This window comes from Phyllopteryx taeniolatus, chromosome 1, assembly GCF_024500385.1.
Source record: "Phyllopteryx taeniolatus isolate TA_2022b chromosome 1, UOR_Ptae_1.2, whole genome shotgun sequence".
Classification (NCBI taxonomy): Eukaryota; Metazoa; Chordata; class Actinopteri; order Syngnathiformes; family Syngnathidae; genus Phyllopteryx; species Phyllopteryx taeniolatus.
In genome coordinates this window covers 42,687,604-42,700,780 of record NC_084502.1, presented here as the reverse complement: position 1 = coordinate 42,700,780, position 13,177 = coordinate 42,687,604, and the positions used below count along the sequence as shown (strand labels likewise).

The window sequence follows — 13,177 nt, the reverse complement described above, 5'->3', positions numbered from 1 at the left end:
TTCAGTATTCAAACTTTTTATATTTTTGTTTGGTGGTTTACCATGAGGTTTTTCTAATTTAAATTAGGTAGCTGAGCTCATGCAAAGTTCACTCTGTTATAAAAAAGTTATCAACTTCATCTTTTTTACTAGCAGCACTGATATACACTATAATGCCAAAAGTATTCGCTCACGTGCCTTGACTCAGATATGGATTTAAGTGACATCCCATTCTTAATCCATAGTGTTTAATATGACATCGGTCCACCCTCTGCAGGTATAACGGATTTGTGAGGTTACGCACTGTTTTTGGGCGAGAATGCCTGGCTATCACTCTCCGCTCTAATTCATCCTAAAGTATTCTATAGGGTTGAGGTCAGGATTGGGCAGGCCCGTCAAGTTCATCTACATCAAACTCTCTCATCTATATGATTAACCATGATTTGTGCACTGATTAACAATCATGATGGCCATCTCCAAACTGTTCCTACCAAGTTGGAAATGTTCGAAATATTAGCCCCTGAGCTCCAGTGAAAGGAACTCTGAATGCGTTAAGCATACCAAGGGTTTTTTTGACAATCAAAGTTTGGGGATTCCGCACTTCCTGTCCCAGCTTGTCTGTGCACCAGTGCATAAAGCAAGATCCATAAAGACATGGAGGAGAGAATTTGGTGTGGATGAACTTGACTGGCCTGCACAGTCCTGCCCTCAGCCTGTTATAACACCTTCAAGTTGATTGAGAGAGGTTAAGAAGAACCCAAAGTCAACCATCACTGCAGCCCTCCACCAGTCGGGGCTTTATGGCAGGGTGGCCTGACGGAAGCCTCTCTTCAGTGCAAGACACATGAAAGCCCGCATGGAGTTTGCTAAAAAAAACAAACACCTGAAGGACTCCAAGATGATGAGAAATAAGATTCTCTGGTCTGATGAGACTTTTTGGCCTTAATTTTGAGCTGTATGTGTAGAGAAAACCAGGCATCACCTGTCCAATACAGTCCCAACAGTGATGCATGGCGGTGGCACCATCATGCTATGGGGGTGTTTTTCAGCTGCAGGGACAGGACGACTGGTTACAATCAAAGGAAAGCTGAATGCGGCCAAGTACAGGGATATCTCCGGGCGAAAACCTCCAGACTGCTCAGGACTAGGCCGAAGGTTCACCTTCCAACAAGACAATGACCCGAAGCACACAGCTAAAATAATGGAGTGGCTTCAGAACAACTGTGACTGTTCATGAATGGCCCAGCCACAGTCCTGACTTAAACCCAAATGAGCATCTCTGGGGAGACCTGAAAATGACCGTCACCATCCAACCTGACAGAACTGGAGAGGATCTGCAAGGAGGAATGGCAGAGGATCCCCATATCCAGGTGTGAAAAACATGTTGAATCATTCCCAAAAAGACTTGGCTGTATTAGCTCAAAAGGTAGCTTCTACTAAATACTGAGCAAAGGGTCTGAATACTTATGGCTGTGTGATATTTAAATTTTTCTTTTTTGGGGGGGGAAAGCACGTCAAAGCTCGTTTGAAGTGTGCTGAACAACATTTTGACAACCCAGTTAAATACTGGGAGAATATAGTCTGGTCGGATGAGAGCAAAATTGAATTGTTTGGGTGCCATAATCCACACCACGTTTGGAGGAGAAATTGCACGACACATCACCCTAAAAACATAATACCAACAGTGAAGTTCAGAGGTGGGAACATGATGGTGTGGGGCTTCTTATCAGCAAATGGTACTGGTAAACTTCACGGTATTGAAGGAAGGATGAATGGGCAAATGTACAGAGACATTCTTGACAAAAATCTGCTGCCATCTACGAGGATGATGAAAATGAAACGAGGGTGGACATTTCAGCGGGATGATGATCCAAAACATACTGCCAAGGAAACTCTCAATTGATTTCAAAGAAAAAAAAAAAATAAAGCTGCTAGAATGGCCCAGCGAATCACTTGACTTCAATCCAATCGAAAATGTATGGAAAGAACTGAACCTCAAGGTCCATAAAAGAAGCCCACGGAACCTTCAAGATATGAAGACTGCTTGTGTGGAGGAATGGGCCGAAATCACACCAGAGCAATGTATGCGAATATTTGCTCCATACAGGAGGATTCTTTGAAGCTGTCATTGCAAACAAAGGCTTTTGTACAAAGTATTAAATAAATACCAGTTGGCGTCTTCAATACGTCTTCCCTGTGTCATCTCACATTTTTACACCCAACTTATTTTTTTTGTTTATTTGTTCTACTTTCTTTGTATGTATGGATTACTTGGGTTGTTCCCAACATCTGGTGAAATTGTCGTGAACAGCACAAAATAGGAAATGTATTTGAGAAAAATGATGTGTTAAATACTTACTTCAGCAGCTGTATGCGGACCAAAACCGAACAGAAACAGTCGAACCGAACTGTTTGGACGGTTTTCAAAAAACATTCCACCCCTAGAACACATACAGACAGATAATATAACAATACTCACAGGCATACTGTATATCCTTCATACTCTGCGAAAAACGGGTTATTGGGAATGCACTAACTGTTTTTTTCCACTAATACCGAAAACCGATAACTTGCTGCTTCTCCAAACCGATACCCGATATCATTTTTTAATAGTTTATATCAGGGGTCTTCAACAGTTTCCAGGCCAAGGACCCCACAAACTCATGGAATGCTGGAGCAGACCCCCAACTTATATTGTATAAATAATTTTATATTTAACTTGTCCGATAGTAGGATGCCTTTTTATTGTCACAGTACTTATGTGCAGTGGGCCTCATTTACTAATAAATGCGTAGAAATGTTCTCACTCTGCGCACAACTTGAGCATATACGTAAAATCCCCTTCAAATTCATGACGTGTGTGTACTGGCCAATTTTCTTCACACTACCGTGCATATGTTAAAGTATCAGAATTCATTCTGTATAACTGGCTCATCCCCGCGACCTATATTCTGCATGAACTGCGCCCCTATTTCACTATAAAAGGAAGTCCGTCTGACGCATCTCAGCCTTTGCGCGGAGGTTGAAATCACGAGACTGCTGATCCAGAACGTATATATACTTAACTTTCTTAATCGTTATTCTACAACCCCAATTCCAATTAAGTTAGGACATTGTGTTAAACATAAATAAAAACAGAATACAATGATTTGCAAATCATGTTCGACCTATAGTTAATTGAATACACTACAAAGACAGGATATTTAATGTTCAAACTGATAAACTTTATTTTTAGCAAATAATCATTAACTTAGAATTTTATGGCTGCAACACATTCCAAAAAAGCTGGGACATGGTCATGTTTACCACTGTGGTACATCACCTTTTCTTTTAACAACATTCAATAAACATTTGGGAACTGAGGACACTAATTGTTGAAGCTTTGTAGGTGGAATTCTTTCCCATTCTTGCTTGATGTACAGCTTCAGCTGTTCAACAGTCCGGGGTCTCCGTTGTCGTATTTTACGCTTCATAATGCGCCACACATTTTCAATGGGAAAACAGGTCTGGACTGCAGGCAGGCCAGTCTTGTACTACGAAGTCACGATGTTGTAACACGTGCAGAATGTGGTTTGGCATTGTCTTGCTGAAATAAGCAGGGGCGTCCATGAAAAAGACGTTGCTTGGATGGCAGCATATCTTTCTCCAAAACCTGTATGTACCTTTCAGCATTAATGGTGCCTTCACATATGTGTAGGTTACCAATGCCATTGGTACTAACACAGCCCCATGCCATCACAGATGCTGGCTTTTGAACTTTGCGTCCATAACAGTCAGGATGGTTCTTTTCCTCTTTGGCCCGGAAGACACGACGTCCACAAGTTCCAAAAACAATTTGAAATGTGGACTTGTCGGACCACAGAACACTTTTCCACTTTGCATCAGTCCATCTTAGATTAGCTCCGGCCCAGAGAAGCCAGCGGCATTTCTGGGTGTTGTTGATAAATGGCTTTTGCTTTGCATAGTAGAATTTCAAGTTGCACTTAAGGATGTAGCGCCGAACTGTATTTACTGACATAGGTTTTCTGAAGGGTTCCTGAGCCCATGTGGTGATAACCTTTACATATTGATGTCGGTTTTTGATGAGGGATCTAGGGTCAGGGGCATTCAATGTTGGTTTTCAGCCTTGCCGCTTACATGCAGTGATTTCTTCAGATTCTCTGAACCTTTCGATGATGATATGGACCATAGATGATGAAATCCCTAAATTCCTTGCAAGTGTACGTTGAGGAACATTGTCCTAAAACTGTTCGACTATTTTCTCACGCACTTGTTCACAAAGAGGTGAACCTCGCCCCATCTTTGCTTGTGAATGACTGAGCAATTCGGGGAAGCTCCCTTTTATACCCAATCATGGCCCCCACCTGTTCCCAATTAGCCCGTTCACCTGTGTGATGTTCCAAACAGTTGTTTGATGGGCATTCCTCAACCTTCTCAGTCTTTTATGCCACCTGTCCCAGCTTTTTTGTAACGTGTGGCAGCCATAAAATTCTAAGTTATTGATTTGCTAAAAACAATCAAGTTTATCAGTTTAAACATTAAATATCTTGTCTTTGTAGTGTATTCAATTAAATATAGGTTGAACATGATTTGCAAATCATTGTGTTCTGTTTTTATTTATGTTTAACACAAGGTCCCAACTTCATTGGAATTGGGGTTGTACATTAGTAGTATAGAATGGCTGATGTGTTTGAGAATGGCTTTGCAAAATAAAGACACAAGCAATTGTGTGTTTTTGAATGAAAGTGTTTGTTTCTCCTCATTGTCCTTGATGGCATCACTCGTGTGTTGCGTGTAGAGCAGCCTGCCCTCGTCCCCGGCGCTCACAACCTCGTTGAGACAGTCGCTCAGCATCAAGGGCCTCCCAACAGGCATCTCGTCCATCCCTATCATGGCCCACCAGCACCAACTGCAGCTCCCTACAGTCATCTGCCACAGTGGACCAGGTCAGCAAGTGCTCAGAGATCCACCAGGGTGATGACAAACCAAATGTGGTTGAGTTACCTTTGAACAAAGTAAGTGACTATTTCTTTCAAGTGAGGGAGGAAACCAACATAGTGAGCAAGACAGTGTTCAACATTTTGAAAGACTATTATTAAAATTTGATCCTTCTGAAGTCTGGAGTCACTGTGTGGGAATCGATCCCACACCTGTGATGTTCATTGCCATCGATATCCGTTTAGATTCGATACTGAGTAAAATTCAAGCTGGTAGTGGCCATTACTGTTCCAATACTTTGTATAAATAAAACTAATTTGTCTGGAGAATCAAAAATAATGTAGTTCACATTATAGCTTCATAAAGAATACAAGACGGAGTAATTTTATTTATTTTAAACTTGGAAGTATATTGAAGTAGCAGTTAGACACTTTTATAATTTTATAATGGTGGGTGACTCAAATTGAAATTGCCAGTTAATATTTAAATAAATGCCCTAATAACTGCATGTTTGTCACTACCTAGATTATAAAATATTGATTTTAACACTGAAAGCAAATGAGATTGGTTGTAAATAATTATTGTATAGATCTTTTATCCATTTTTTCAAGTGTATTTTTTTCAATGTTCACCATGGCTGTGTTATCGCAACTGCTCTGTTAAATTTGATACCGAGTACATGTAATCCACTTAAAATAATCAATTCTTTAGGAAACCTTACCTGAATAAATCTATGCTGTTTTGCCTATGTGAGATTATCTGTGTTTAACATTATTACTCTAAACTGGACTCATGCAGCTATTTGTTGAAGCATGTACTTTATTAATTTTATTACTTTTTTCACAACCGTATTTATTAATTTGAACAACTCTAACAGTGTTTAGCGCTGCTTAATTCCTAGATCAGACAACAGGATTTTAGCTCTAATATTGGCCCGATGAGCTATTGCGGCCTATTTCCCGGATTGGGCCAGACATATTTTGTCGGCAAGGACGAAACTTCTTGTAGTGGGACATAATCCAATCAATTGCCCAACGATTTGGCCCTACGATAGCCCTACGACGCCAAAATGAAAAGTCAAGCATGTTTGATTTGTATTTATTTATTTGTGTGTGTGTGTGTGATATCTTCCGTGTAGTGTGACATATCAACGACAACTCTCCAACAGTGCACCTTGATGTCGGCCAATAGGATTGCATTTGCGACCGGCGCTTCGCCTACCTTGCTCGCCGTTGTCAATATGCTTTGGCGCTGTTAACATTTTATTCACGTGCAAGAACCAATGTTTACTGAAGCTTTAGCGCATGATTGGACAGAACGCCATCATGTTTACGTACAAATGTTAGCTTGCTAGGCTATATAACATTATGCTGTCTGCTTGCGAGCCGTATCATATTAAAAGTACGTAACCTACCACAAGCTCTTCTTGAATGGACAGCCCACTCCCGAGCACCTGTGACGCCACCACGTTTTTCCCCATTTTGTTCTTTTTTCCCCCAACACAATACAATGACGCAATCCATTCTTATTGTCCCCATGGTAACGAGTGTATCTGCTCTTGTTGACGAGTGACACGTTTTCTGGTGCCGCCTCTCCGACAATGTTTGATTTGACAAGATAAAACCTAGTAATCGTAAAAGACGGGATACAGTTCGTATCGTAATAACTGCCATTCAGTGTTGCCAGTGGCTTGGCAAGATAGGGCAAGATTTTATGGAAGTAGTCTGACATAGTGCCATTGTAAAATACCACATTTGTGGTCTGATCCAGGCATTAAGCTCCACATTTTCTCCATCTGATTGTACCTGGATAGTGCGTGCCTGAATCACTGAAGGAACGACACTGTGCCCCCCTCCTCTCTCCGTGACTCCGCCTCATCATAAATGCGTCTTTTTCTGTGTTGTGGTTTAACCTGAAGTGTTTCACAAGCTTTGTTGTGTTGGCACAACTCATTAATGGTTTTCCACAAACATCACAAATCGTGTCTTGGATGTTTGGATCTGAAATAGCTCTACACATAACGCCACTACGCTCTGCTATTATACCATTATACAGAGAGACTGTTGCCTGAGCAGCATGGCGTGCTGCTAACATGTTACGCACTTACCAAAGCAGAAGAAAAAGTAGTTCCCACCAACCTCGTATTAATTATCCAAGGTGTCAATCCTTAAGTTACTTTCTACTGCGTTCATGTTAAGGATATACTGTACATTACCACTCTAATGACTGAAGTATCAAAGGTATTGGTACTTGGATTTAAAAATCAATTTCAGCATAAAGGTCTGGAATCTGAGGTATATAGAGTATTTCAATATTGATCCACACATCACTATCCTGCACTGGGGAGAACATGTAAACTTCACACAGACGCTGTGTTTGGAATTATTCACTTATTCCCTGATCACTGTATTGCGATTTTTATATAGTGGACTATATACATCCATCCATCCATTTTCTGTACCGCTTTATCCTCACAAGGGTTGCGGGCGTGCTGGAGCCTATCTCAGCTATCTTCAGGCGAGAGGCGGGGTACACCCTGAACTGGTCGCCAGCCAATCACAGGGCACATATAAACAAACAACCATTCGCGCGCACATTCACACACACACACGGGCAAATTAGTCTTCAATCAACCTACAACGCATGTTTTGTTTTGGGATGTGGGAGGAAACCGGAGTGCCCGGAGAAAACCCACACAGGCACGGAGAGAACATGCAAACTCCACACAGGCGGGCCCGGAATTTGAACCCCGGTCCTCAGAACTGCGAGGCTGATGTGCTAACCAGTCGGCCAACGTTCCACCGGACTATATACAGTGGGGCAAAAAAGTATTTAGTCAGCCACCAATTGTGCGAGTTCTCCCACTTAAAAAGAGGAGAGATGCCTGTAATTGTCATCATAGGTATACCTCACCTATGAGGGAAAAAAAATACAGGAAATAACATTTGTCTGATTTTTAAAGAATTTATGAGCAAATTATGGTGGCAAATAAGTATTTGGTCACCTACAAACAAGCAAGACCTGTAACTTCTTCTTTGAGAGGCTCCTCTGTCCGCCACTCTTTACCTATATTAATGGCCCCTGTTTGAACTCGTTATCAGTATAAAAGACGCCTGTCCACAACCTCAAACAGTTACTCTCCAAACTCCACGATGGCCAAGACCAAAGATTTGTCAAAGGACACCAGAAACAAAATTGTAGACCTGCACCAGGCTGGGAAGACTGAATCTGCAATTTGTAAGCAGTTTGGTGTGAAGAAATCAACTGTGGGAGCAATTGTTAGAAAATGGAAGACATACAAGACCACTGATAATATCCCTCGATCTGGGGCTCCACGCAAGATCTCACCCCGTGGGATCCAAATGATCACAAGAACCACACGGGAGCACCTGGTGAGTGACTTGCAGAGGGCTGGGACCAAAGTAACAAAGGCAACAGTAACAGTAATCAGTAACACACTACGCCGCCAGGGACTCAAATCCTGCAGTGCCAGATGTGTCCCCCTGTGTAAGCCAGTACATGTCCAGGCCCATCTGAAGTTTGCTAGAGAGCATTTGGGTGATCCAGAAGAGGATTGTTAGAATGTGATATGGTCAGATAAAACCAAAATAGAACTTTTTGGTAAAAACTAAACTTGTGTTTGGAGGAGAAAGAATGCTGTGTTGCATCCGAAGAACACCATACCTAATGTGAAGCATGGGGGGTGGAAACATCATGCTTTGGGGGTGTTTTTCTGCAAAGGGACCAGGACGACTGATTTGTGTAAAGCAAAGAATGAATGGGGCCATGTATCGTGAGATTTTGAGTGAAAACCTCCTTCCATCAGCGAGGGCATTGAAGATTAAATGTGGCTTGGTCTTTCAGCATGACAATGATCCCAAACACACTGCCCAGGCAACGAAGGAGTGGCTTCGTAAGAAGCATTTCAAGGTCCTGGAGTGGCCTTGCCAGTCTCCAGATCTCAACCCTATAGAAAATCTTTGGATGGAGTTGTAAGTCTGTGTTGACCAAAATACTAGCAACAGTGTGTGAAAAATTTTGACCTCTGTCATTGCCAACAAAGGGTATATAACAAAGTATTGAGATGAACTTTTGTTATTGTCTAAATACTTATTTTCCACCATAATTTGCTAATAAATTCTTTAAAAATTAGGCAGTGTGATTTTCTGGAATTTTTGGGTTTTGTTTCTTTCTCATTTTGTCTCATAGGTGAGGTATACCTATGATGAAAATTACAGGCCTCACATCTTTTCAAGTGGGAGAACTTACACAATTGGTGGCTGACTAAATACTTTTTTGCCCCACTGTAGTTCACTTTCAATCAGATAAATAGTTTTCCAACACTACTCGGACAGCTCGTTAATTTGTCATTGCTGTCAGATAATTACAAGATCAACAACATCCAGTGGTTCACCCTTCATGCTGAATACTGAACAAATAGTAATATATTGTTTTAAGCAGTGTATTTTACTAAATTAATACAAACAAATCCATATCGTGTTGTGTTGCTCTATATCTGATAGATATTTTCGCATCACAACTCGCAAATTTGTCTCATGCCGAAAATAAATAACACCCCAGACACAGAAAATCATTATGGCCGCCATGCACCATGGGATATATTTGATTTTCTAGTGATCGTTGCTCACTACCTTTCAGGGTGCATTGTGGACACATTGAGGGCACTAAATAGGGGATAACATAATATGCTCACTACAGATTCGAACAGCACTACAAAATGGCAAACGCGATATATATAGGGCATGGTATAGTGGCTAGGGAGTGATTCTGAACACAGAGTGAGAGGGCCGAGTCAAGAATCGAACCCAGAACTGACAGAAAAACGTACGCCCACCAGCACCACTCTGCTGCCCTACATATTATATTGCAATATTTATTTTTCTGGAAAAATATAAAATGTATAATATGAATTACTCTAAAATGCATTTGTACAAATAAAGCCCTTCCCACACTGCTAATAAACACTTATAAAAACTGTGTGTTGTGTATTGTACACAGCAACTGATTGGCTTAAAGGGCCTATCTCACTGGCGGAGACTGATCAAAATCAAACATGTCACCGCGACTGCCTTGCGACCCGGCTGAACCAGACTGAACTGTCGAGCAGTGTGTGGGGTTTGGCAACTGTTTTCATGAGTGGCCAATCAGTCTACCACTGGTTTTGCCGCAATTCCAAATTTGAATCACCGATGCAAGCCATTGCAACGTCGCAGTTTACAGCCAATCAAAATGCAGATTAGGTTTCACTTACGCTAAAAATACATTTCCGGGTTTTAAGTGAGCGAGACACAAAACGGCCGCACCGCCACCATCAAGCCATATAAATACAGTATGTAAAGCATCAAATGTTTCAGATCAATACTTCACTATTTATCATTTCAAATGTGCCTGTGGATGGGAAAAAAATGAAGCTTGTGGCCAAAATGTACGCATGCAGTACGTACAAATGAATGAGTGAGTGAGTGAGATGCTTTTAAAATATCCACACTCTTTTATTCTCACCCTTTTCCACACACTCTAGCAACCTGGGTTCTTCCTTAACTATCCATCTTTTTATGGTTTAATAAATGCGATAAAGTACAATACACTGTGTTACAGCATGTGGTGGTCAGTCGGCAACCGTCCTTTTTATGCGATGGTCCAGTCCAATGAGGTTCGACAGCATTGCGCAATGTGCGCAAGGCCTTGGGAAAAGAGGGCCCAAATGAAGTATGTTGGAAGAGCTCATGTCCTGTCTAATTGTTGTTGGCACATCTACTGTAGGTGAGGCGCACTTCTCTCTCCTGGGCCAGCCTCTGCAGTACAAGCCGTCCATCCGACCGCCGCTCATCCACACTGGGCAGATGGTGACCAAACATCAGGTCAGACACGCATCCTATCATTTTATCTCACACAAATTCACTATGGCTACTCTTATATTTACACTGTGGTTAGATGGGTGTTTTCATGTATCTGAACAGTAGCCTCCCACAACTATCTGTTAACAATAACGGCTTTCTTGTCAGGGTCCAATGGGAGTTTGGCGTAGCGGTCATGGAAGGAAGGCCAGCAGAAAATCTTTACCTTCAGATCACAGTGTAGGTGAAGCAGGTAATATGAAATCCAGACGGAGGCTTGAATTGATTTAACAGCGCAGTTGTTTCGGCGTTCTCGCAGATAGGCCTATTCTTGCCTCAAGGAAAACTATGAACCCTAATGTCAGGGACATGATAGTCAGAATAGAAAACTACACTTGCTGTTGGGTGTCTTCAGCAACCAAGGAAAATAAAAATCCTTTATTTATTTCCTTAATTGCCCAAATCCGCTCCCTGTATACTTGTTGAAAAGGTGTGTACACATTATGTAAGCAGTAAAAATGACAACCGGGGCAGAATTTGCACCTGGCAGTAGAACCTGCAACCCACATGGATTTGCGATGAATGAATTTGTGCTGATGATTTTTTTTAATGGCGTGTTTTTTTATTTTTTATTTTTTATTTTTTTGCACTCACGCGTTTTGTACACTTTGCAGGTGTGTTTGTCAAAAATCTCACTTGTATAATCAAAGAGGCTGCCTGCTTGCGGCCCGGTGGGCTGCAGATTAACACTTGGAGCAGTGCAGATGTTTTTCTTTTTTTGTCTGACAGTCATTTGTGCACTTTTTGAATATGTAATCAAGTTTTACAATTGCTCATTCCATACACATTTGAAGCTGACAGCGGCAGTTTTACCGAAGCCTCCCCTGGTGCACATCTGCTGCTGCTCCCCATCCGTGACACTTGTTTTCTTTTCTAGCCATGTTGCGGATTCTGTTGTGTGTTTGTCAGCAGTGAGCAGTCAAGAGGGGACAGGTGAGACAGACTCTGAAAATCTTCTGGCACATGTCTGCACAAGGGGTGCATTGACACACCATCAGCCCTGGCTGTGGTACAGCAGAGACGCTCCCAGCCTGAACCTGGCCTCGCTCTACTCTCCCTGTGCCATGGTGCCCTCCGACACTATGCTTTACCACAGCAGCCCACCGGCCAATTTTAAATCCAGAACTCACTCACCCAGACTTCAGGGGGAGCTGTGTGACCACACCAGCTCATAGCTGCTCCGTTCTTCGTGCATCAGTGGAGCGCATTGTGATTGAACCTCCAGCCTCTGCTGCCTCAATCTGAACTGTTTCAGCACCTCACGTCCAATACTGGTCAAACCCAAATCAGTATCATTCTTTGATGAGTGAATGTTTTCCTGTTGTACTTAATTTTTATTGTTGTTGTTTTTCAATCCGGCCAAGAGGTCTGTGCAGAGATTGAGCACTGCGTTGTTTGTAAAGCATATTTTGACTGCATCTCAATTTACAACCCTTTCCTTAAGGTAAATAAGAAATGTATCAACCAATTTGAGGTTAGTTGTTCATTTCTTAATGAGCAGGTTTATTGTTATGACAGCATATTGTCAAGCAAAAGTCCACAACTTGTGGATAAATAAGGAATTTAACACTTGTGAATGGAACAGTCACCCAGCAATTAAACACACAGCAATGTGAGCCTGAACAATCAACACTGGGTGCATATCCTACTTTAATTTATGTCAGTGTTGCATTTGCACTGAAGTGATGAACAAGATCTGATTGGTGTTGAATGGTTGCAACCTAGATGGATATTTTATTGATAACCTTATTAGTTGCACTTGATGAGGCCACTGATTGTCCATCCATCCATTCTCTACCGCTTTTCCGGGTCGGGTCGCGGGGGCAGTAGCTTCAGCAGGGACGCCCAGACTACCCTCTCCCCAGCCACTTCATCCAGCTCTTCCGGGGGGATCCCGAGGCGTTCCCAGGCCAGCCGAAGGATGTAGTCTCTCCAGCGCGTCCTGGGTCGTCCCCGGGGTCTCCTCCCGGTGGGACATGCCCGGAACACCTCACCAGGGAGGCGTCCGGGAGGCATCCGAATCAGATGCCCCAGCCACCTCATCTGGCTCCTCTCAATGCGGAGGAGTAGCGGCTCTACTCTGAGATCCTCCCGGATGACCGAGCTTCTCACCCTATCTCTAAGGGAGAGCCCGGACACCCTGCGGAGGAAACTCATTTCGGCCGCTTGTATCCGGGATCTTGTTCTTTCGGTCACGACCCACAGCTCATGACCATAGGTGAGGGTAGGAACGAAGATCGACCGGTAAATTGAGAGCTTCGCCTTTCGGCTTAGCTCTTTCTTTACCACAACGGACCGATACAAAGTCCGCATCACTGCAGACGCTGCACCGATCCGCCTGT

At 42.5% G+C, this 13,177-nt stretch overlaps 1 protein-coding gene across 22 annotated transcripts in view; it reads left to right on the top strand.

Moving 5' to 3' along the window:
• Positions 1 to 12,465, top strand: part of LOC133488813 (R3H domain-containing protein 1-like) — a 59,498-nt gene extending 47,033 nt beyond the window's left edge. For 15 of the 22 annotated variants that reach the window (XM_061797228.1, XM_061797205.1, XM_061797302.1 and 12 more), the window contains 4 exons: positions 4,778 to 4,925; positions 10,702 to 10,799; positions 10,944 to 11,028; positions 11,745 to 12,465. In XM_061797228.1, coding sequence (XP_061653212.1) covers positions 4,778 to 4,925; positions 10,702 to 10,799; positions 10,944 to 11,028; positions 11,745 to 12,010 — 597 coding nt within the window. In that variant the 3' untranslated portion in view covers positions 12,011 to 12,465. Of the gene's footprint in view, positions 1 to 4,777; positions 4,995 to 10,701; positions 10,802 to 10,943; positions 11,029 to 11,744 lie in introns of those variants that run through there. The other 7 variants (XM_061797275.1, XM_061797319.1, XR_009791764.1 and 4 more) reach the window with 7 other exon arrangements.
• Positions 12,466 to 13,177: the final 712 nt, after the last annotated feature.